At 44.4% G+C, this 25,666-nt stretch overlaps 1 protein-coding gene across 8 annotated transcripts in view; it reads left to right on the forward strand.

Moving 5' to 3' along the window:
- The first annotated feature begins 4,652 nt into the window (after positions 1-4,652).
- The window catches only part of BMAL2 (basic helix-loop-helix ARNT like 2), a 99,195-nt gene continuing 78,181 nt past the window's right edge, over positions 4,653-25,666 (forward strand). For 4 of the 8 annotated variants that reach the window (XM_060111989.1, XM_060111995.1, XM_060111990.1 and 1 more), the window contains exon 1: positions 4,653-4,883. In XM_060111989.1, the coding sequence (XP_059967972.1) occupies positions 4,853-4,883 (31 nt within the window). In that variant the 5' untranslated portion in view covers positions 4,653-4,852. Of the gene's footprint in view, positions 4,884-5,368; positions 5,565-10,131; positions 10,188-14,619; positions 14,641-25,666 lie in introns of those variants that run through there. The other 4 variants (XM_060111992.1, XM_060111991.1, XM_060111993.1 and 1 more) reach the window with 3 other exon arrangements.

The raw sequence follows: 25,666 nt of genomic DNA on the forward strand, positions 1-25,666 counted from the left end.
AAGTATATAGAAAGCTTGTATAATTCAGATTTATTGATTTCCTGATTTAATGTAGACTGACTTTTTTTATTAAAAAAACCTTTGTATTAAAGCAAGTTATGTTATTTTTCTTTTATGCTTTTCTTATTAACATAGCTTTAAATCTTTAAATTTATTGAAACATACTGCAATCTGAGAAAAGGGAATTTCTTATAAGTCAACCACTTCTGAATGGAATATATATATGATTTAATAAGCTATTAGTTGAGTGGAAAATAACAAGTGTGGAATATTCAAAACTTTCTTTGGTTGCTAAGGCTCAAGATAGGATTTCAGTTATTTCTATAATAACATACTTTTTCTGTTTTTTTAAATGCCTGTTATGTTTGTATAAATCTGTAAATCTCAAAATATTTTTAAGTACATTTATTTTTGGTGTTTTATCATAGAAAACCTTTAGACAATCAACCCATCAGTATCTACTGGTAGGAGAAACAGCTATCCATCTATCAATGATCTACAAATAAACAAATTGAGATTTTAATCAGTAGAGAGGTCCCTGCCTACCAAACACACTCTCTCTTTGAATTGCTAAGACTGAGAACATTCAAAATAACCATTTTGCTACAACCAGGATTATTTCCTCTTGTCTTTATTTAAATTTTATTTTCTCTATAGAAGTGCACTTATTTCTGGAAACTTTTAATGAAACAAACACTTGGAACAAATATAAGTACAAGACACTTAGGACTACTAGAGATATTTTAGATTTTTATGAAAAAAAGTGAGGGAGATATTGCTGTTTTAAAAAGGTCTGAAATAATAAAAAGAGATCTTAGTTATTTTTTTAAAGCAATATAAATTATTCAATTGTCTGGAAAAATAATCACCAGGCTATCGAGTTCTGTCTTCAGTTACTGAGTTTCAAAGAAGTGTTTTGGTGGCATGAGGCCTTTTTCCTTGAAGGTAAGAAAAGAATAAAAACTATGTTTATAATATTTCTGCTGGTGAGGTGTTTTGGTTATATTTTCAAGTTTTGAGATAGGTGTTATCCAAAACTCAAGAAAGACTATTTTGTAAATGTATCCAACTTTTATACTTAAAGATTACATCAAGAACAAAATAAATATTTTAAGTTTCAATTGTGTTTAAACAATTAAGATAGTTGTACAGGTTTATATACAGCTACCCCACCTACTAGGCCAAAACCAATTGGCAGGCAGAAGTGAAATCTAAAATGCCTCAAATTTAAATTGAAAATGCCTCAAAATAGTATGGCAACGAGTGATATAAGTGCCCCAGGTACCCTGGTACCACCACATCTGTCCCATGGGAGACACTGATCATTGATCATGATACTCTTTCTGCTGAGCTCAGAGGGAGCCAATCAGAATCCTGTTCATCCTAGTTGTGCTCCCAACTGTTCCCTGACATTATTTCAGTAATGCTGTTGTTAAGACAAAATGGTGAAAACATTGAGTATCAAAATTTGGACACTGGAGCAAACTTGGACTCCTCTCCACATATACCTTCTTTCAAAAGCATCTTGTGATTAAAAGAACTTACATTGGTGTACAAAATGCTCTCACCTTATTCATTTTGGTTTTCACTATTAATCTGTGAAATAAAATAATTACTATCATTTTACAGGTGATGAACATGAAGATGAGCATGACTTACCCAAACAGGTAATAAATTGCTCTTGGATCAAGTCCAGTCAGCTCCCAAATCACAGAGCATGCTTCATTGCAAATTACCTCGTATGCTTCTAGACCTCAGAAAAACACATGGGAAGCAAGTGACAGAGTTGTCACTTTGGGTGCTTTTGACTGCAAGAATCAGAAGATGAAAGTAAAAATGGTTTCAACAATAAGGAAAATGAATATCGTGTAAAACTAAGACACAATATAGGGACCTTCCAGAGTAAATTTAGGATCTCAAAAACATCATCAAGGGCTTCCCTGGTGGCGCAGTGGTTGAGAGTCTGCCTGCCGATGCAGGGGACACGGGTTCATGCCCCGGTCTGGGAAGATCCCACATGCCGCGGAGCGGCTGGGCCCGTGAGCCATGGCCGCTGAGCCTGCGCATCCGGGAGAGGCCACAACATTGAGAAGCCCTTGTACCGCAAAAAAAAAAAAGAAATCTTTCTCAGATTTCCCTCCCTGTGGCAGCTGCCACCACCTCTTTTCCTCTCTCTCATGAGCACACCCTCCTGCAATTACCTTCTCTGCTTCTCACTTCCACAGGCCAAGCCCAAGCCAATCTTTCCCATTCCAGAAGCCCACTAGAGGCCCATCTATCCCTCTAAGCACATTTGGCACCCCTGTTTCTCCTAACTGCACTCCCTCTCATCAACCTTCTCAGCAAATCCAAGAATCTTCCCTGGTATTCACCCTCCATAAAACGCCGGGGGTGGCAGAGTGATGGGGAAGAAAGGGTAGTTTTAAATATTAATAGTTTATTTTCTCAGTCACTTGGGAGCTCACTAATGGGTAGTTATTTACTTTTATGCATCACTGGAAATGGTGTCTTCAGTTTAACTACACTCTGAAGCAGGTGGATTTGTTTTTTGTCCTGGACCAACAGAAATATCTAAGTGAACTTAAAGGGTCCCCCCAACTAAATTACATTGTTACAATCCCAGCAGGAGGCGGACAAGAAGAGGAATTTATAGTGTGTGAGACAGTGGTTCCTAATGCCAGTCCTGTTCTTGCCTGAGTACTTGGCAGTGAAGCAAATTACTGAACAAACTTAAGTTCCTCCTAGGATTAGCAATAATTCCTAAAGAGCAAACCTATTCCTGGGCTTTTGGCAAGAAAACCACATTGACCAGAAGAAACTATACCACGCACTCTACAAGTTATGTTCCAAATCACTTTTCTTACATTTTGCCCGATGAGAAAATATAAGAAGACCAATAGTTGGAAATGAGAGATGAATTTCCTATCCATCTGTCAAGATATTGTGTGACTGTGTATTTCTGCCTTATCCTAGGAGGTATAACCACTCTTGAAAAAAAAAAAATGCCTTAGAATGTAAAGCTCCAGAGCATAAGGAAAAACTAGAAAGTAGAATTTAAACTTGAACAGTTGGGGGAACACACGTTAAACTATGAGAATGATTTGCCCCAAGGAATCCGGTGGGTCTGTTCCCCTTGTGTGTTATACTTCCTGCTATCATGTTTAGGTTCTGGATTCTTTTCTCTTGCTCTCAGGCTTTTGGTGGAAGTGAATCATCATTTCTAAGAAATGAGGACTGCAGTAATTCACCGGCAAGCTTATAATGCCACTATGAACTCCTAAGGAGATGGGACTTTTACCATCTGGCTTCTACCATCTACTGAGTGATCCTGGCCAAAATACTCATTTCTGAACCTCTGTTTGCCTACTGGGAAGACAAGAATTATAGGTGTTCAACCACCTCACAAAGGTTGTTGTGAGGCTCACATGAGATGATAAAGGGAAAAATGCTTTGTAAGCAAGAGTGTATACACAGTCTGTAGTGTACATTGTAACCAGGATCCTAGCAATTCCACTTCACCATTAAGGTGGCACTCAACATGTGTGGGTCTGAGAATGTCCCCTTAGCCTCCCAATCTTGGAAAACCACCTCCGAACAGTGTACACTTGTCTGGAAAGCCAGGGTTTGAACGGGTTCAGGGAAACCTAAGCCAGATTGCAGGAGTATCTGCCAGGCTCTGTGTGGAATTTTTCTTTCTGAGCTGACAACATACGTTGGTGTTGGTGCATTTGGGGTAGAGTTCCAAGTCAAGGCTAGGGCTGGGATGTTTCAAGAATGGTTTTGATTAGGGATGTGTCTCGGTGTGTGTTACTGAGAGCAGCTTCTCCTTTCACCAGCAGGATAAAGTCCCCGTGTCCACCTTAAGCGCAACAGTTTCTCCGGGTCTTGCTTATTTCCGTCGGGAACACGCGTCCAACGCCCCCGCCAGGTTCGGTCCTAAGTAGCCCTCAGGACACAAAAAGCAGCTAGTTTCTACGCTGTAATGAAGAGTCCTGGTAGGAAGACTAATAGATTTAGCCTGGTTGATGCAAAGCTTTGGTGTTTCCTCTGCAGTTCCTTTTCTCCACTACCTCTACTAGACAAACTGTGACCAAGTAACCCTAGGGTCCCGTGGGCGGGGAGCGAACCAGCGTATTCGGCATACGATGAGGGGCTGTCAAGTGATCCGCAAAGGATCTTGCTTCTGGGTTCACAACAACCGTTGCAGTATCCCAAAGCGCCTCCTCGGTGACACCCCTCTGTCATCGTACCCTCGTCTTTGCAGCTAAGCCCTTCCACGGCAGAAAAGAGAAGGGCCCGGAGAAGTCCCCCTTCCAGCTCCCCCCGGAACCCCCTCCCACGCACCCCTACGCCCCCGGCCCCGTAACCCCCGCCATGCAATGATCTGCGTCCATCCTTTACCTTTTCCCCCCCAAGGGAAACAACTCCAACCTCCGGAATGGGCAGACGACTGATCTGAAAGTGATCGGGGAAACCTGTTTTAAAGAGGCCGGTTTCCAGAAAGCCTCAAGGGGCTTTGTCGCGGGCCTCTACGCACTTTACCTCCCGCCGCAGGGGTCGGAGGGGCGGGGCGGGAACGCCGTGGCTCCGCCCTGCGCGCCGTCCCTTTCTCCCGCCCCCGGTCCGGCGGCGCCCAGACCCCCACGGGCGGGCGAATCCCCGCCGCACGTTCCGCGGCTTCCGCTGGCCGCGCGCCCGGGGGCTGCAGTGGCGGCCGCCGCGGCACCGGGCAGAGCCCCGCGTGTGCCCGCGCCCTCACCCCGGGACCGCCGCCTGGGCCGGCGCAGGGCGAGCCCGGGGCTCTCCATGCTGCCGGCCCCGGGGCTGCGGAGCCGGCCGGGTGGCTCCTGCGATGGCGACGGAAGAGGAGGAGGCGGCGAGAGGTGAGGCTGCGGGCGCGTGGCTCCAGCTGCGGGAGCGGCGCCCGATGCCCTAGGGGCGCCCGGGTCGGGCTGGGGGGCGAGCGGCCGGCACGGCGACGCCAGGTGGGCGCACTTTGCGAGGGAGCTGTCCTCCGGCCCGGCATCACCTGCGATGGGCTCCGGGGCCAAGGTCGTCCCTTGCGGTACAGGTGCGGTGCGTTGCCCCGCGCATCCTCCCCGAGAGCGGGAGGCGGGGAGTGACGCCCGCGATTGCCGCCGGCTTTCGGACTGCCAGCAGCCCAGTTTCTTGGCCCCGGGCCGGACGTGTCGGCGAAGGTGAGCTGGCGAGAGACCATCCACCCTGTGATGGCGAGCAGCCTGCCCCCGCCCACCACTGGGCGTTCACTTCGCAGTCTGCAGGGACTGCTGTGCGGACTTCTTAGATTTCGTTTTTCCCGTGTATAAACCAGTTGCCAGCAGCCATTAAAGGAGCTCGGCCTCTGCGAGCCCATCCCCTCTGAACTGGAAATACTCACTTCTGTTCCCTTCTTCAAAAACTGCCCAGCGGCAGACGAGCGCGGGGAGGCAGGGCTCCCCGCACTTCTTACTCTCGAAAACCACAGATTGCACCGCAACAGCTCTCTGTCAGCGAGAGGCGGCTCTTGTGCCACTACAGCTTTAGGAAGGCCATCAGTGGAATTGGTTTGTTTCGTTTTATATTTCTTTGGAGTTTTTGTGACTTGAGCTGGAAGCGTTGCTACGTCTTTTTCCTCTCTCTGGTATTCACTGGCGGTCTCTTTCGTATGACTACTCATAATTATGGGCTGATCATAAAATATTTGTTACTTAAGACGAACAGGAGGCAGGAAAAAAACATAGAAATAGCTAAAGGAAGACTGGCAGAGAGAAGTTCAGGGAAGCAGTTTATTAAATCTCCACTTTCCTTTTGGAATATTGTGATGAGTTTAGATTCTTCTCTGAAATGCAGCATCATGAGAAGAGGTGCTTTTGAAAAATCTAATACACTTGTGGGGATTTGGATCATGCGGAGATTTCTAAAATTCTGTCATGTGAATATTTGAAGTCTTTCTGGACGATATGAAGATGTGAGTAAGCACTGGTTTGAAAAGAGAAGGCAGTATGCATCGTTTTAAGCTCAGACATCCTCTCTGCTCTGGCTGTGACTGAACTGTGCCCCTTTACTCTGTCACCTGGGTTAAATTATCGCTATTTAGCCTTAGTTTCTTCACCTGTAAAATGGGATAATTATAGTATCTGTCTTATAGGATTGTGACGATTAAATGAGATGAATATATTTAAGTACCTATAAAGTGCTTAGCTCAGTTCTTGGGAAATAGTAAGTATGCCGTAAATATTAGCTTAATATAGTTATTAATTTACAGCTTCAATTTGCTTTGTGAAAGTAATGAATCTCATTTAGTCTATTAAGAAAGTGTTGTTGCACACAAGCTGAAATTGGCCAAATTGAAAGAATATTTGGGCTTTTCTGAAAAAAAGAGATGTGAAAATATACCTACCAATTCAAAACAGGGCTTTCACCAGGTAAGTCTTATGACAAGTATTTGGACAAAGTTTACTGATATTTAGCTGAATACCAGATGTTAACTTGGGAGTGATCAACACTAATCTTTCTTAGGTAAGAGGAGCAAAGTTTCCACGGGGGCCCGGAAGGGCCAGCATTTATTGAGGTCCTATTATGTGCCAGGCATTTCATGAGGGAGACCTTCTGTGGCCTCACAGCAGCCCTGTGTTGTAGGAGATATTATCTCCCTTTCATAGATGAGGTGAGAAAACTGAGGCTCTAGCCAGAAATGGACAAACCTGAAGTTAAAATCTGTGACTGCTGCCTGGGCTGCTCTCCTTTCTTTCCTGTCTGGCTGGATGGTTGATGAGCAGTGTGCTCACTTCCAGACACCCTCTTTATCTAAAGAGGAAGAAAAAGAATATTGTTACAAGTTCTCCCATTCCTGGAGAAAAAAACTAAAACAAAACAGAATTCTCTATGTCAGAATCCAGGGCCATGGTTTTTTTCCCTGGCACAAAATCCTTGCAGATTCCTTTTTCCTAGGCAATTTGACATTCAGGCCCTCACGGTAAAATTAAAATCTGGGAATTCCCTGGAGGTCTGGTGGTTAGGGCTCTGCCCTTCCCCTGCAGGGGCCACGGGTTCAATCCCTGGTCAGGGAGCCAAGATCCTGCATGCTGTGCAGCGGGGCCAAAAAAAAAAAAAAAAAAAAATCTAAGACTGGCGTATGGAGAAACCTCCCCATGGTTTGGTTCCACTGCTGAAAAAACTGGGGGCCTGGTTTTGAAGATGGCCACCAAAAATCAGCTGGTACATAATTGCCTGCTCACTTGTTTTTGACAGACTTATGGTAAACACCAAGATTAAGCAAGCTGCCGAGTGCCTGGGCGTCCTCCTGGTAACTGATTCCAGAATCCTTGGAATTAGGAAGCGGGCAATCTTGGGGGAGCAGCACATTTCCCAGGACTGACTGCCAGACTTACTCTTCGGTCTAGGCATCTGAGGGGCCGCTTTCTCACCTTCACTTCCCTCCACCCCCATCTTTTACCGTCCCATGTTCTCACCTATGATGTTATCAGACCCAACCCTTTCGAGGTGTAGTTATAGTGGCTTAAGTTCATTTTTGTGCACTTCTGCAGTTATAGTGGCCTAAGTTCATTTTTGTCATTCGTGACTTCAAAAGTCATGTCCTAATCAACTTTGCATAAACTCCTTTTCCTGGCCTAGATCCTTAGGCAGAGTTTCAGCCTGACGTGCATTACTCAGGATAAACCAGGATGGACTAAAATTACTTTTCACATGTTTTAGGGTAAGGAAAGAGAGAGGAACAGAGAGAAGGGGGAGGAGGAGTGAGGAGAGGAGGGATGGAGTAAGGAGAGAGGAGGAGAGAGAGGGAAGTAGCCGGGGAGAAAGGGTGTAAAGGGGAGGACAGGGGGAGGAGATGAGGGAGAACGAGGCGGAGGAGGGGATGGGGAAGTAAGAAAAGGAGCAAGGGGGGGGGGAAGGGGGAGGGCTGAGGAGGGATGGAGGTGAGGGGAGATGGGGGAGAGAAGGGAGGGAGGGTAGGGACTGCCACCCATCAAAGTTTTTTTTTTTTTTTTTTTTTTTTTTTTTTGCGGTACACGGGCCTCTCACTGTCGTGGCCCCTCCCACTGCGGAGCACAGGCTCTGGACGCGCAGGCTCAGCGGCCATGGCTCACGGGTCCAGCCGCTCCGCGGCATGTGGGATCTTCCCGGACCGGGGCACGAACCCGTGTCCCCTGCATCGGCAGGCGGACTCTCAACCACTGCGCCACCAGGGAAGCCCCGAACCATCAAAGTTTGACTCCAGGAAAAAAAAAAAGGAATTTAATGTTTAAAATATATGGGAAAGCCAAAATATTCGTAAATACAGTGATTTCAGTGTACTTTTTTCCTTGTGGAAAGGCTTTCCTGGTTCTAAAAAGCATGATCCTTTTCTGTGCAGTGAACATTGATTAGAGCATCCTTTCGAAATGTCCTTTACATAATGTTCAGGACATCATCAACAAGGTGACCCTTTACATAATGTTCAGGGCATCATCAACAAGGTGACCCTTTACATAATGTTCAGGGCATCATCAACAAGGTGACCCTTTACATAATGTTCAGGGCATCATCAACAAGGTGACCCTTTACATAATGTTCAGGGCATCATCAACAAGGTGATCCTTTACATAATGTTCAGGGCATCATAAACAAGGTGATAACATTTCATTCTATAGCCCTGATTTCAGTTGCCCCATTGAGCTGAAGACCTCCAGTTTTCCACCACGACAGCTGAGTAACGCAGGTGCCTGGGATCTGGGTCAGCTTCAGCATCACCAGGGGCTCCGTGAGCCAGGTGCCCCGCAGGAGACAAGTGTACCTGAGCCATCTGCCTTTGCTTTGAGACAGTGAGTTCTTGCTCTGGTTTTTGCAAGTCTGCTGTATGTAGTGGCTCCCCCCAGATCTCAGCCCTTCTGTACCCCCTGCTTCACCCAATGCCTCTCTCCTTCCGGGTGGCAGGAGGCTCTGAGAACTTAGAGGAAACTACAATTTAAGCTCTTAGTGGAGCTGCGACCCCAGGTGAAAGATGTTCTCTGCGGTAGTGTGTAGTGTTTCTGGATAGTTACTGCTAATTTATGAAGCACTTGGCTGTACACGCTCCCCACCCTGTTTTCTTCTCTTACTCGGGTGAAGTCACATTTACTGGTCTCTGACACATAGTGTTATATCACTTTAGGCTATAATATCTCCTTTACCCAGCCTCCAATTTTTAACCTTAAAATATTTTAAAACTAATTTAAATATTTAAATCAGTCCAGTTATATAATGTTAAAATTCTCATTTGAAAGTACTTAAATGTTGGTTGGCATGATAAGAAATTTGTCGTTTATCTAAGTAAATTACCGGTATTTCGTTTCTCTAGTCTTTTTTTTTTTTTAATTAATTTATGGCTATGTTGGGTCTTCGTTTCTGTGGGAGGGCTTCCTCTAGTTGTGGCAAGCGGGGGCCACTCTTCATCGCGGTGCGCCGGCCTGTCACTATCGCAGCCTCTCTTGTTGCGGAGCACAGGCTCCAGACGCGCAGGCTCAGTAATTGTGGCTCACGGGCCCAGTTGCTCCGCGGCATGTGGGATCTTCCCAGACCAGGGCTCGAACCCGCATCCCCTGCATTAGCAGGCAGACTCCTAACCACTTCGCCACCAGGGAAGCCCTCGTTTCTCTAGTCTTTAATCTTATGATTTAAATCTCTAGATAGTATCTTTACAGAGAGAGAAAAACAAAGAAGACTGAAGAAAAAGGACATAGAGACTCATTCTTCCTCTCAACATGGTTTGCAAGATAGGATACTTACAATTGAGGGTCAAGATGATTGCTATAAAACAGCAGTTTCCAATACATTCCAAATGTTTCACTTACAATATTTTATTAATGTTTTTACTTAGGTAAGAAGTATGCTTTACTGTATATTCTGAGTCTATTACAGGGAAAGTAGAGAAACATCCATCGACTTTCTCTTCCAAAACATCTCCACTGTGTCTCCCTTACACGTACTAGACTCAGTTGTGTCCCTTTCTCCATACGGTTTAAACGGTCCCACGTCCAGGCCTCTGCTTAGGCTGTTCGCTGCTCCTGGACTGTCTTGCCCTCCATCCAGATGGGCCTGTAGGAGTCTTGAAGGCCGAGCTCAGGAATCACTATGTTTCATCTGCCTGTGGAACAGAAGATGTGATGTAAGAAAATCAGCACAAGCTTTGGAGCCAGGCCATTGGGAATGTGAGTGCGAGTTTGTATACTAGCTATGTGACCTCGGCCAAATTAGTTAACTTCTCTGAGCCCCAATTTCCTTATCTATAAAATGGGGGTTAAAAATTTACCTACCCTGGAGAGTTATGGTGAATTAAATGAGATGATTCCAAACTATGTAGTGAAATCTGATGTTCAACAAATGATTTTTCTTCTTCTTCTCATGAACCCTTCCCAGAACTTCCCCTATCCCTAGATGGAAATGGTTCTCCCCTTCTATTTCCACACTGTAGATTTTGGTGTGCCTCTGAGAACATTTGTGCCTGCTTGCCACAGAGTATGTATGCATCTTAGCTCCATCCTTGGGTGGCACATTCCTAGGAGAACAGGGTTGGTTCTTGATCATCTTTACAATCTTCAATTCCTTGTACCTATGAAGTACCTAATCAAGTTTTATCGATTTTTTTTTTTTGCGGTACGCGGGCCTCTCACTGTTGTGGCCTCTCCCGTTGTGGAGCACAGGCTCCGGACGCACAGGCTCAGTGGCTATGGCTCACGGGCCCAGCTGCTCCATGGCATGTGGGATCTTCCTGGAGCGGGGCACGAACCCGTGTCCCCTACATCGGCAGGCGGACTCTCAACCACTGCGCCACCAGGGAAGCCCAAGTTTTATCGATTTTAAGTGAATATTGGTTTGAGGTACAGGCAGGGCTGGTTCATTCATAAAGTATCCATTCAGTACATACGTACTACTGTTCTAGGCAAACAGAGATAAAGAAATGGATAAAGCAAGCAAAACGGTTAAAGAGCTTGTAAGATGTATAAGGCGAGGTGAAAAGCCTGATGTGTCGTATAAGGTAGACCTTAGCAAAATCTATAGTTTAACTGCTAGGAGTGAGCCTCCTCACCCAAAGTTGGGAAAAATTATATCTAGTTTGTGGGGAAAGGACTCAGAGAAGACTTTTAGAGAAGAGGTCAAGTTTACTATTGATGACTAGATAACTCTTGTGGAGGCAGCCCAGAAGAGGGTCATCCAGGTCAGAGACTAGGTATGGATATGGAAAATTGTCAGTGATGTGCTTGGAAAAACTGCTGCTAAGATCCTTTGGGTCTGGCCAGGAAAAGTGGAAAAGGAAGAACTGACCCGTCGTTGTCTTGTTAGTGCCACTGAGGGCTTCCCCTCCCACGCCTATGATGCGGCAGGACAGTTAACACAGAAAGCCTGAGTTACAGGCTGGTGATTTGCCTTCTCTCCAAAAGGAAAGATCCATGCATCTTCTTTTTGGTCCCTGGCCAGCAAGAGAGCTTTTGTATCACCCTGAAAGGCTACTTGTGGCATATTTCTGATCAGAAAGAAAAAAATCAGAGGTCCTGGTTCTTGGCAGATGATTAGTTGTACGGTCTTAGCCTTCACTCCAAGTGCACCTGGGACACTACTTTCTCTCATCCTCTTTTCCCTGAAAAAAGTAGCTGCCTATATCTTTAAATCCATTTCACATTCTTTCTTCTGAAAAGCATCACTAGTGCTATTTCATTTATTCCCATTGCAGCCAGTTGAGAAGCAGGTTCCTGGACTTCCATCATCTGTTCAATGTCATGACCTATGTTGTTCCACTGTCCCCATCACTGATGTGCCCCTCCTATGGACAGGTGCTCCTGGCCTGCTGTCAGACCCTTCCCGTGCAGCTGCACGGGACAGGGCTGCCCCAGGCTCTCAACCTTGACTTCCAAAACAAACAGTGAAGGTTTATAAACCAAAAGGAATCCATTGCCGTGCAAGTCAGAACATGTTTCTAATGTGAAAAGAGCACTCCTGGAAACACCTGTGTGTGGTAACATCAGAAGATGTTCTTATTTTGATTCAGACACCGTGCAGAGGGTCTCTGGCTTAGAAGTTACTTGAAAGCAGAAGCTCTTATATATATCAAAATACCTCTGCATCTTTTTTTCTTAGGAGAGGAGAATATAGGGAGAAGAGATTGTTGTTGAGCCTAGACGGTACCAAAGCCATATGTATTTTGTAGAAATACAGATTGTAAAAGAGAGGTCAGCATAGCATGAGCAGAACTGAAATTGAATGCTTTTCACAGCAGAGATCAATATATGTTTAAAGGCATAGAAGATAGTGAAGATTAGTAATTGTTCTGTCAAAATGTAGAGAATAGTTCTTACTGAAAAAGTTGAACGCAATCTCCGGCTCTACATTTGTCTTTCTTCCTAGCTCCCTGGTTGGAGTATTGGATTTCCTCTCTGAGTTACGTGGTACCCAAAGGTAGGCAGCGCTTTCACTACCAGGGAGACAAACCATATTGCATTGTAGGGAGGCTGTCTCTTCTGGAATGAGTCATCCAGGCAACAGCACTGACCTAGAAAAGAGAGACCACACTCAATTTTCCAGGCATCCTGGGGCTAGTGGTTTCTTTAGGACAATTCTCTTTTCTTTACTTTTCAACTTGAGTTCAACTAGAGCTTTTGGCTTGTCAGTTCCTTTCAGCAGCTGTAACCGTTGCCACCTCTGGGACGTGGTCGCAAACCAAGCAGCCTGATCTTAGAAGGACGTTCGAATTCACACCTCAAATTTTAGAAGACATCTAGGCCGAATTCTTTATCAAGAGGTTTTAAAATAATTTTTTGTTAGCTATTTGTTTAGGAAGAGCCTGAAGGCAGCTTTAGATTTAGATTCTGATCATCATTATAACTATGGTATGTTATCTGTAGATAATATTAAAGTCATAAATGTCATGTTGGGTTTTATTACTTTTAAAACTCATATTGTGTTTCAGTTTTAGGACTTTAGCGTTTTCCTGTTGCAGTGGCAGTGCTTCTCCCCCCCCCCACCCCCTTTTAAAGGGTCTTCTTCTTTCTAGAATAATCACCATTGGGTGAAGAGATACACAAATATTTTTGTGAACACTGACAAATATTTTTTTCCCAAAGTTAACTGAAGATGTCTTACTTTGTTGATACTTTAGATGTGAGGAACCATGATATCTTTTGTAGGTTCTGTATCGAATTTTGCATATCAAATCATACCTGACTAATATTCATCATGATAATAGCCTACATCGTGTTTCCTATGTACTCATAACCTGCAAGCGTTGTATTTTCCTGTGTAACAATGATGTGGGGTAGCCCATCAAAATCTAAATATGTTTCTGTGACTTTTGGAGAAACCTGTTGATATTGAAAATGCTGAACCCTGCATTCTTATGCATGAGGATCAATCAGGCCTGGACCAGGTTAGGGGAATTTTCTGTTTCCATGTGGAACAAATTCTGAATGAACTGCTTTTGCTTGCTTTTGCCATCCCTGGATTAGGTTATAATGCCTCTGAAAGATTGGCCTTTTCTGCAACAATCGTCGTCAGGGAAGCATTCTTAGGTGCTTATATCACTCTGATTATATTCTGCATCAAAACTGCGTGGTTTCCCATGACTCCGATTTCCTTAGAGTCATCATGGGTGTTTCTCTTCCCCCTTTGCCCTATTTCAAAAGCTTAGCATGGATCATTTTCACTTTTTGGCTCTTCTAAAGAGTGAATAATTCTTAACCTTTATTGAGGATTTACTATGTACTAGTTGTCTAAATGCTTGACATGGTATGATTCACGAATCTTCAGCAAATCTGTAAAGTTGGTACTATTACTGTTCCATGTTTCTGAGGAAGAAATTGAGACACAGAGATTTTAAGTACATTGCCCAAGGTAAAGTTTGCATAGTAAGTAGCAGAACCAGGATTTGAACCCAGGCAGACTGGCCTCCAGAGCTTTTATCCTTTTCTTCAAAGCCTGCTAGACCTCTGGATGAGGTGCCATTTCTGTGATGTTCTGATGTCTAAAACTGAACTTCTCTTGGGAGGGAGTGTGGAATACTGGCCTACTTTTGGCTTTGGAAGAATGTGAGCTCTTTCACCTAATACTTGTGTGATCTTTGGCATGTGTACCAGTCAGGGTTCAACCAGAGGAGCTGAACCAGTAGGAGATATGTATATTAAGAGATTTATTACAAGGAATTGGCTTATGCAAATGTGGGAGCAAGCCAGGCAAGCCTGGAATTCGTAGGATGGGCCATCAGAAAAGGCAGGCTGGAGCTCTCAGGCACAGACCGAAGCAGCTGTCCATAGGCAGAGTTTCTTCCTCAGGGAAGCTTCAGCTCTGTTTTTAGGGCCTTTCAACTGATTAAATCAGGCCCACCCATATCATCTAGGATAACCCCAGATAACCCTAGCCCTACTCTAACCCCGACCCTAATCTAGGACAGTCACCCCTATTAATGTCAACTGATTATGGAGTTTAATCACATCTACAAAATACCTTCAACAGCAACACTTAGATTCGTATCTGACTGAGTGAATTGAGGACTGTAGCCAGCCAAGCTGACACGGCAAAAAGACTGTTGCAGCAAGTTACTTCATTCCTCTGAGGCTGTTTCCTCGTACGCTAAACCATCACCATAGGGCTGTTGTGCGGATTGTACGCGATAAGGTATGCAAAGGTCATGGTGCCTGGCATGTAAAGATTCAGTGCAAGATTATTTAATTGGTGGTGGTGGTGGAAGTGGGATGCTGACAGCAGCAGCAGCTGTGATCTCGCCCAGCGTAGTGACTTAATCCCCTTTTCTATGGCTCCTGACCAGTCTGGTTTACTGCAGTGAGTGCCGCCTAACTGATGTTCCTGCCGAAAATCTCTGCTCATCCGTTTTTTTCTCAAGGCTATATTGGAGAATTAAAGTAGCTCACTACTCTCCATCTTTTTTTTTTTTTTTTTTGCGGTACGCGGGCCTCTCACTGTTGTGGCCTCTCCTGTTGCGGAGCACAGGCTCCGGAAGCGCAGGCTCAGCGGCCATGGCCCACGGGCCCAGCCGCTCCGCGGCATGTGGGATCTTCCCGGACCGGGGCACGAACCCGTGTCCCCTGCATCGGCAGGCGGACTCTCAACCACTGCACCACCAGGAAAGCCCACTACTCTCCATCTTTGAAAAAAATGTCTTACTGCAATCCAGACCCACTGTGATCACAGCTTTCCTCAGTATATTACTGCAATAGTGTAACTACCTCCCCCAAAAGCGCTACCCACCGCTTGCTTGCTAAAAGCTCATGGGAGCGAGGACTGCCTTCCCCGGTGGCATTGAGTGCTTTTGTTTTTGTTTTTGTTTTTGAATTTCTGTAGTGATTGAGAGTGGGACATGCATGAGAACTGTTTCTCCAAAAGAGGCTACTGTATTTAAGTTCTGTTTCTTTTACTGAAACTGTAGTGTAACACACAGCTGGGCATCTTGTTTCACACTCCGAGCCTCAGTTTCCTCAACTGTAAGGTGAGTGAATTGGACAGGATAATGTCTTTTGTTCCCTTTCCCTCCTCTTAACCTTTTATTGCAAATTAAGAAAATCAGGTATATATTTTTAGGTTTTAGATTTTATAGTAATTTTTATCTTTTTGAGCAAAAGTTGTTTGTTTTTTTCCAGATCAAAACAGATACTTAAAAGGCAGTACTCTTGACTATAGGTCAATCAAACAGTAGTTGAATCAAATAGTAAATAATTGAATCAAATAGTAAATAAAGAATTAGCCAAGAGAATCTTCCACTTCCCCACTCTATCAGATGAGAAACAACTCGTTACCAAATGAACGAACTTAGGAACTGTTAAATGTCTATAGGAATAACATCTTTGGCATTGAATGTCGTACAGCAAGCGAGTGGGCTGTGAACCTTAACATTTAAGATCACGTTCCAGATTTTATTCACTGAAATGCGTAAATGATGCCTTTTCCCAATAATTTGTCCTTTTTTTCCATTTCACCGCACCACCAGCAGCACTCAAGCCTTTGGTTAATACCTGGTAGAATCCCAGGTATTACAGGAGGATCGATCAGATTTCCATTTCCATGAAGGAGCGGTCTCTGGTCACCATCATATTCCCAGCCCCTACAGCACAGTGTCTGCTTCATAGGAGCTTGATGAGTGTGTACTGATGGTACGATATGCAGGATGTCCCAGGGCCACAGCTGACAGGTTCCACTCACCAGGTGACTAGGCCAGTAGGGGACTTGGCTAACTCTTTTCCTCCCATGCCCTTTCTACCTGTTGTGTTGTACCTGTTGTGCTGCAAACTGGGGAACTGTTTTTTTTTTAGCTCATTCTAAGGTTTAGAAGCCATAAATTTCCTATCCTCCTCCTCCCATTCACACCTATACAATTGGTTTGTGTTCCACCCTGAGCACTGCGCCCTCATGACCAGATATGGAGGGCCTTAGCATATGCTATGCAGGAGATCCAGGGCACCTGCTTATTTTAAAGCCATTTTTAGTACCTAGTCAGATGGGAACGATGTAAGCAAGTCCACATGTTACCTCACACGTGCTCTGGAATAGAAATGCCTTTGCACAGAGCAAGCCTGGGAGATCCCTGGCCCCTCCTTACTAGTAGCAGGGATGTGTCGTATAGGAAACCAGATTGCCCTCTGGCCCATTTTAAGCCAGGAGGCCCAACATAGTCCATGCAGCGAACACAGCTTAATCCCTGAGGCTCTCTGACACCTTTGCATTGTTCACTGTCCTACTCCCAGACTGCTTTCCCCACCCCAAAGTGGATCCTTTCTCCTATCTGCTGAGTGATTGAGTCCACTCTGACCACTCATATCTCTTCCCTAGTGTCAGCCTTTTGCTGACCTCTGTGACTCTGACTTGAGCTCTCACTTTGTGCTGTATTTGGTCACAGTGAATAATCCCCTGCTCTTCCCTCTTTGGCTTTTTGTTGTTCAACATGCCAGCCAGACATTTTGTTTGAAAATGTAAATGTCATGCTGGTCACTTTTGCAGATGGCATATTTTAAGGAGGCTTAGTCAAGCTGGTAGACAGATTCTGAATCCAAAAAGATGTTGATAGGGTGATACCAAAGGAGATCAAACTTAACAACAAAAAAAGGGCCAGCACCTCACGTGTAAAACAAAATGCAGATGTATGAAGTGGTAAAGATGTGACTTAACAGCAGCCCGTAGAAGAGACAGATTTGGGTTTACTCCAGAAAATCCCTACCTGGGAATCAGGAGACTTCCATAGCAGTCCCTCCTCCATCAATGCCTGGCCGTATGATAAAGGGCAAGGAACTTAATCAGCTATGGAACTCTGTTTCTTTCTTGGAAGAAGAAGGAGCTATACTAGACCATCTCTAATGTCAGTTACAGTTCTAAAGTTACATGAATGAATCAACAGTTTAAATTTTATTTATTTATTTATTTATTTATTTTGGCTGCGTTGGGTCTTTGTTTCTGTGCGAGGGCTTTCTCTAGTTGTGGCGAGCAGGGGCCGCTCTTCATCGCGGTGCGTGGGCCTCTCACTATCGCGGCCTCTCTTGTTGCGGAGCACAGGCTCCAGACGCGCAGGCTCAGTAGTTGTGGCTCACGGGCCCAGTTGCTCCGCGGCACGTGGGATCTTCCCAGACCAGGGCTTGAACCCGTATCCCCTGCATTGGCAGGCAGATTCTCAACCACTGCGCCACCAGGGAAGCCCGAATCAACAGTTTAAAGTGAAGGCCCAATGTATAACATAAAAGCTAATGCAGTCTTATACATAATGAAAGTATAATCAGAACATTATCATTCAAAGTTCTACTCTCCTCTCTGTGGAGGTGACAATTCTTGGATGTTGAGTTCCGATCATACCACACATCAAAGTATTTTTAGCTGAAGTATGTTCAGAAGAGAGCAACCAGGCTAGTGACAAGGCAACCTATGGGTAATGTTTGAAAGAATCACATGGTTTTGGCTTAGGGGAGAGAAGAATTTAGGACAAAAGTGTGGGATATTATGGTTGCCCACCAAAGTTTGAGGGGTTCTATACTATATACAAACTATCTGAGATGCCACCTCCTTCCTGAAGCCTTCATGGAGTGCTGTGACCCAGAGTTCTCCAAAGATACCTTCTGTTCCACCTTGTAGTGGGTTATTTCTATACTTATCTGACTGAACTCTTTGAGGGTGAATGCCATGTCGTACTTCTTCTTGCATCCTCTCTAGCTTCTAATGCAGTGCCTTGCACAACAGTAAGTATGCAAGTACTTGCAACTGAATTGAAACTTATTAGACTTACCAGACATAGGGATGTTGGAAAGAAGTTACAGAGAGACTTTTTGGCTTTCCAAGAAGTAAACTTTTCAAATAATAAAAACATCTTAAAATTACATGGATTACTATGTAATCCATCGCACAACCCATTCATTAGAATGGATAAAGTTAAAAAGGCTGACAATGCCAATTGTTGGTGAGAATGGAGCAGCTGGAACTCTCAGATACTGCTCGTGGAAATGTGAAATGGCATAACCGCTTAGGGACACAGTTTGACAGTTTCCCCAAAGTGTAAACATGTACCTACCTTGCAACCCATGTTCTATGTCTAAGTATTTACCCAAGATAAATGAAAACATTTGTCTAAGCAGAGACTGGTACATGAATATTTGAAGCAGCCTTATTTACAATAGCCAAAAATTGTAAATAAGCCAAATGGCCATCAACAAATGAATTCCGTGGATACACAAAACATGATACCCACCCAAGGGGAAACAAATTGGCAATAAAACCGCACAACAACGTGGATGAATCTCAAAATCATTATGAAGAAAAGAGGCCAGCCTCAAAAGGGTATGTCATATGATTCTATTTATATAAAATCTAGAAAATGCAAACACATGGTTAAAAAACTAAAAGCAAGTCACTGTTTGCCTGGGATTGGGGTGGAGGGAAGGGCTTGGGGAAATATTTTCCTGGTTTTTTCATATCTTAATTTTATGGTGGTTTTTTGATATGTAGAAATTTTAACTTTTTAATGTAATCATTTCTTTTGTGGTTTTTACCTTTGGCGTCGTACTTTGAAAGTCCTCCCTTTAAGGTTATGTAAATAGTCACCTATTTTTTTCTTTATACTTTTATGATTTTATTTTCCTACATTTAACTCATTCATCCAGCACAAATTTATTTTGGTAAATAGCGGGAAATAGAGATCTAATATCTTCCAAATAGGTAAGGAATTGACCTAATACTAGTTATTGAATAATCCGTCATTTCCTCAATTATTGAGTGTGGGTGGTGGGTCAGGGATTGTTTTAAGTTGGGAATACAAACATGGCCCCTGCCCTCAAGGAGCTGTGTCTGGTGAGAGAGACTGACTAGTGACAAGATAATTACAGTGACGTGGGATCAGCCCAATGATGTCATCAATTACAAGGTGCTACTGGATTACATAGAAGGGGCCCCAGTTAGGGGGCAGGTTTGGGGGGCAGTGGTCAGAGAGGGCTTCTTGTAGGAGATAACATGTCTTGACAAGTAAGTTTATGGTAACCTGATTTGGGAACAGGGCATTCCAGGCATAAGCATGCCTAGAGAAGCAGAGCCAGGGAGGAACGTTACATGACTGGGGACTGTCACTTAGTGCTTTGTGCCTGTTGCCTGGGTCACGAGTAAGAGAGCGGCATGCAGTGAGGCTCATAGGGAGGCTGAAAAACTTTGTATTTCATGTCATCTTAAATTCAGTGGGGGGCTTCCCTGGTGGCGCAGTGGTTGAGAGTCCACCTGCCGATGCAGGGGACACGGGTTTGTGCCCCGGTCCGGGAAGATCCCATATGCCGCAGAGCGGCTGGGCCCGTGAGCCATGGCCGCTGAGCCGGGGCGTCCAGAGCCTGTGTTCCGCAGCGGGAGAGGCCACAACAGTGAGAGGCCCGTGTACCTCAAAAAAAAAAAAAAAAAAAAATTCAGCGGGGAGCTGTACACCTGAAACTAACAACATGGGAAGTCAACTATACTTCAATTTAAAAAAAATTCAGTGGGGAGCCACAGTTGAATTTTGAGCAGTGAAATGCAATAGTCAGAGAGCTTGTGCAATGATCATACTGCTGGTGGTCTGCATATTGAGTAGTGCACTGCTTTTTTTCACAGCAATGATCACAGTTTTGAATTATGTGTTTGGTTATTGATGAATGTCTCACATTACCTTCTTCAGAAGCGGCGGGAGAAATTTCTTGTTTACTAATTATATGAGGATTTTCATGCGGAGATCTGAATTATCTGATACTATACTTCTGGTTTAATCTAGCTCTGTGGCTGCCCCTTAATTTTACTCGGACCTCAGTCATCTTTAACAGTTACATCATCATTCAATCTGACCGTTTGTGTGAGGGTAGAGAGAGGTGCACGTCGGTATCCGTTTCGATCTTTTGCGTGGCCATAAGCCCATTATACCCAATTCAGATAACTAATTAATGTCCTACCTACTGTCTGTCCAGCAAAACTTCATAGATTCCAAGAGGCTTCAACATTTATCTCATTTTTTTTCTTATCAAAGCTCTGCAAGGGAACTCTAGTCTGTATCATAACCTCTGTTTTACAGATGAGGACTCCACAGAGAGGGTAAACCACTCACCTGGAGGCACACAGTGAGGTGGGGAAGCTTGCACAGAAGTGCCCTTGGCTGTGCCTGGTTCGCCTCATGGCCGTTCAGTCCCACGGTCGGTGAGGTGATGGGCTGCTCACGTGTGGGAACCAGTGTTACTGCAATGGGGGCTGAACTTGAGCTGGGCTCCATGAAGGCCATACAGTCAGGAGGTTCTTCCCTTAGGAGAATCCTCAGAAATGAGTACAGGTGGTCAGGTTACCTCGTCACTCCCCATGAAGAAGCAGTGCTTTTGGCAGACTGTGGCTATTCCCTGCCACAGACAACAGCCTTTTATGGACTCTGTGGTGTCACAGTTCTTTCCAAAGCATTAAACATGGTACCTGATGGGTGCTTTCAATCGGTTACCCAGCGTGGCTGCCACTTCCAGAAACTAGAACAGTTACCTGCGCTCCCTGCCTCCTCAACAAAGGGAATCCTCTATAGGCAGGTAACGCTTGTGGAAAATGTCTTCTTGACTCTTCCTTAAATACTTTGCCAACAGACCTCTCTTTCACACACAGTTTAGGACAAGGGTCAGTCTGGACTCCTGTGCATTTGATTAGAAACTCCCTGTCGCTTCTCTTTAAGAAAACATTAAGCTGTGCCATGAAAGTGGCTCAGTATGTTCTCATATCTTCAGCAACAACAAGTTCATGGTGTCAGCAGTCTGTATTTGCTCGTTGGGTTTAAAAAACAATATAAGAAGGGCCACATACATGACTCTTCAAATAGTGGTATAAATGTATCCTTTCAAAGAAATGCCCAAGGCTTGTGCATAACACAAAACTTTGGGGGGAATATTTATTTTTTCTAAATTAAAAAAATAGTATGTGTTAGTTGTAGAAAATTTGAAAATTGTTATTTTCAAATAATTTTAAATTAAGGAAAATAAATGCATTCACCATGTTCTTTATTTTCTGTATTCTGATGCTTTGACATGTGGGACCCTGCTGATTTGGGAGGGACCGCCCCTCCCAGGATCAGCCCATTGAGAGTAAACAACTTGCCCTGTGAGTGCACTTGTCAAATACCACACCAGCCAATCCAGAGCCCACACCCTGGCCACCTCCTTTATTGGGATCTCACACTCTGGGCTACTGTCTACCTGTCCTAATTGCCCCTGGGCCAGGTACCAGACAACGAGGGACAGCCCCGATGCCCCACAGGCTGCTGAAATCATTCAAACTAGCCCAAACTAAACCTGCTCAGCCTGTCTTGCCCATTCCTTCCCACGGAAACCACAGTAGAGACTCTTACCCACAGTTGCCCCTCTCCCTCTGCCTCCTGACTGGCCCTGGTGCTTTCCCTTGTGGCCCCTTGTGGCCTGGCCTGCCCCCTCCTCCTGGGAACCGTGCGTAGCAGTCTACCTTTTTGTTGGCAGTTGTCTCCTGATCTGTTGGCCTTAATGTACCTTAAATCTTCTATTAATATACTGTATTTTTAAACAATAAAGAAACAAAAAGCATAGAAAATTTAATGTTTCATATAGCATTTACTGTTTCATAAATAATTGGAAAGAAAACATTGTATTTAAAAGCTGCAGAGTGGTCCATCACATGGTTGCAGCCTAGTTTTTTAGTTGTTCCCTTGTTTGTTGATACCTTTAGGTTGTTTTTAGGTTTACACTGTTGAAATATTTTAATTTATTTCTATGTACAAAAGCCTTTATGTACATCTTTAATATTTCTAGGATAAACTCAAAGAAATAGAATTTCTGGGTCAAAGGATGTAAGTATCTTTGTGTCCCTTGATACAGTTTTCCAAATTGCATTTTAGAAAGGTTATGCCAGTTTTCATTCCCACCAGAAGTATATGAAACTGTGAGAGTGTCTCTCTTCTCACCTCTTCCACTTATTCAAGACTCCTTTGTGGGTACAATAATTTATTAGGTTAAGTCAGTTTGATAGGGGGAAAAAAGTTTCTTTTCTCACTTCAGTAATTCTCAGGTGATCTGTAATGTGGTCAACCTAAATTTGAAGGAATGACCATAGTGGGGTTGTGGAAGCTAATCACTCTCTCCTGTATTTCAGAACTAGGAAGTGAGGTTGGCGTTTATTTGAGCTTCACTGCCTTTTCCAGACGTTATTCCCCTCTGTCACTTAATGACAGGCATGCCTTGGAGATACTGCTGGTTTGCTTCCAGACCACTGCCATGAAGCTAATATTACATTAAAGTGCGTCACAGGAATTTTTTGGTTTCCCAGTGCATATAAAAGTTATGTCTAGGGCTTCCCTGATGGCGCAGTGGTTGGGAGTCCACCTGCCGATGCAGGGGACACGGGTTCGAGCCCTGGTCCGGGAGGATCCCACGTGCCGCAGAGCAGCTGGGCCCGTGAGCCATGGCCACTGAGCCTGTGCGTCCGGAGCCTGTGCTCCGCAGTGGGAGAGGCCACAACAGTGAGAGGCCTGCATACTGCAAAAAAAAAAAAAGTTATGTCTATACTATACTATAATCTGTGCAATAGCAGTATGTCTAAAAAATGTACATACCTTAATTTTGAAATACTTTATTGCTAAAAAGATGCTAACCATCATCTGAGCCTTCAGTGAGTCATAATCTTTTTGCAATAGCAACATCAAAGATCACTGATCACAGAGCACTGGAACAAGTATAATAATAATGAAAAAGTTTGAAATATGGCGAGAATTACCACAGTGTGATACAGGGACATGAAGTGAGCTGTTGGGAAAATGGTGTCAATAGACTTGCACTGTGCAGGGTTGTCACAAACCTTCAATTTGTAAAAAACACAGTATCTGCAAAGTGCAGTAAAACGAGGTGTGCCTGTACCTTCATTTAGGTTTTCTGTTTATTCACCCCTCTTCTATCCTTATTTTAATAACATCTACCCACCTCCAGGATGCTGCCCCTTGTGTTCTTAGACATTTTCCTCTCCTGCCCAACCCCTAATGTCATCCTGGATGACTTTGGTCTTTCTTCTCTTCCCCAGCATACCCCATCGTCACTGCGCTGCAGTGCCCGCCTTGGACACCTCTTACTTTGCCCTTGAATCAGCTGCAGATGCTTTACCTCTGAAACCCCAAGTCTGAACTTCTCCCTGCTGACCATTGTCTTGTATTTTTATGACTCTCCCACTTACACAAACATTCCAGCCACCTGCCTGTTGTTTCAGCTCCTTTTTGGTGTCTCTTGCTTTCCTACCAGCCTGTACTCTATGATGCACTATTTTACTACAGTTGTCCCTTGAACAATAGCGGGGATTGTGGTGCCCTACCCTCCATGCAGTCAAAAATCCTTGTATAGCTTTACAAGCTCTCTGTATCCATGGTTCCACATCCACAGATTCAACCAACTGCCAACTGTGTAGTACCCTAGTATGTATTTAGCGAAAGAAATCCTTGTATAAGTGGACCTGTGCAGTTCAAACCTGTATTGTTCAACGGTCAATTGTAGGATGTTGTAGGCATCATTTATTCATTTGTTCTTTTGACTTTCTGCATACTTCCCTGGCTAGTGACTGGCCTTGGGCAAGTAAAGCCACCTATTTTCTCTGCTTTGGTTCTCCAGCTTTTAGACATTTTGCTACGTTTGAAGTCAAGGCCAAGAGTATAAAATTTCCTCCTTTCAGCCTACGCAGGAGAGGTGGATCCTTCTGATCTGAGATATGTAGTGGTTGATCCTTAGGTGGGACCCTGATCCTCATGTGGAAGGGTCTTTGGCTTTCCCTGCTCATGCTTGGCAGCAAAGCCTTATTTTCCCAGCCAAGCCGGAAAGGGTTCAGTGAACAGCTCTGAGTACAATCTTCATTACAGAAATAAATAGGAACCCAGGTAAGAAGTGAGCCATTCAGGTTGGACAAAGGTGGAATGCATTAGGATAAAAGTTGTAGCTTGCGGGCTTCCCTGGTGGCGCAGTGGTTGAGAGTCCGCCTGCCGATGCAGGGGACACACGGGTTCGTGCCCCGGTCCGGGAAGATCCCACATGCCGCGGAGCGGCTGGGCCCGTGAGCCATGGCCGCTGAGCCTGCGCATCCAGAGCCTGCGCTCCGCAACGGGAGAGGCCACGACAGTGAGAGGCCCGCGTACCGCAAAAAAAAAAAAAAAAAGTTGTAGCTTATGATGGGAAGACCGGTTCCTAGAAGAGAGAACAAATGTGCCCTCTGCCTTAGTGCTGATTGGCCAAGAAACAAAGGGGGCTGAAATGCAGTGCTAGGTAACTTCACCAGCTCCCTGCTACCTGGAAATCAAGCTCAGACTCCTCAGTAGGACATCCAGGGCCCTCCACCAACTAGCTCAGTCTTGTTTCCAGCTTGATTTCCTAATGTTTCACACTGTATGCAGCCATACGGATCTACTTGCTATTCCCTAATACTTCATATATATTCTTTTTTCTTTCTGAACTGTAGGTATGTCTTATAAAAGTAAGACATGACACTTGTAAAATTTTAGAACAATACAGAAAAGGAAAAAGGAAAAAAAGCTTTAATTGGCCACTCAGACAAAACACTTGGAAACATTTCACTGTGTTTCTTTCTAGATTTTTTTCCCCCTGAAAATACATTATCTTAGTTTCTTGATATTATGTAGTCTCTGTGTCTTTCATCCTGCTTTTTAAACTAAATATTACATAAACATTTTCCATATTTATAAAACCCATAAACATTATTTTATTTTTTGTCAACAACAGAAATTTATTTCTCATGGTCCTGCAGGCTGGAAGTCTGAGATCAGGGTTTCAGTGTGGTTGGGTTCTGGAGAGAGTGCTCTGATGGTGCAGCTGGCCAGCTTCTTGGTGTAGCCTCATGTGGCAGAAAGACAGCCAGCTCTCTGGCCTCTTCTGATAAGGGCACTAATCCCATTCTTGAGGACTCCACTCTCAGGATCTAATTACCTCCCAAAGGCCCCACCTCCAAACAGAATCACATTGGGGATTAGATTTTATATGAATTTTGTGGGACGCATTCACTCCATAACAGCATCCAAATGGGTGCTAAGAAAAAATTAAAATTATGTCCTCTTATTTCTGCCTCACACTGCCTGTTAACAAACCAAGTAGGGAGTGCCCATCACCTGAGAAGGAGCCTGCTCCTCAGAGCCTTGTGTGAGGTGGCGCAGCAGGAAAGGAGA

This window comes from Mesoplodon densirostris, chromosome 11, assembly GCF_025265405.1.
Source record: "Mesoplodon densirostris isolate mMesDen1 chromosome 11, mMesDen1 primary haplotype, whole genome shotgun sequence".
In the NCBI taxonomy this organism is placed as follows: Eukaryota; Metazoa; Chordata; class Mammalia; order Artiodactyla; family Ziphiidae; genus Mesoplodon; species Mesoplodon densirostris.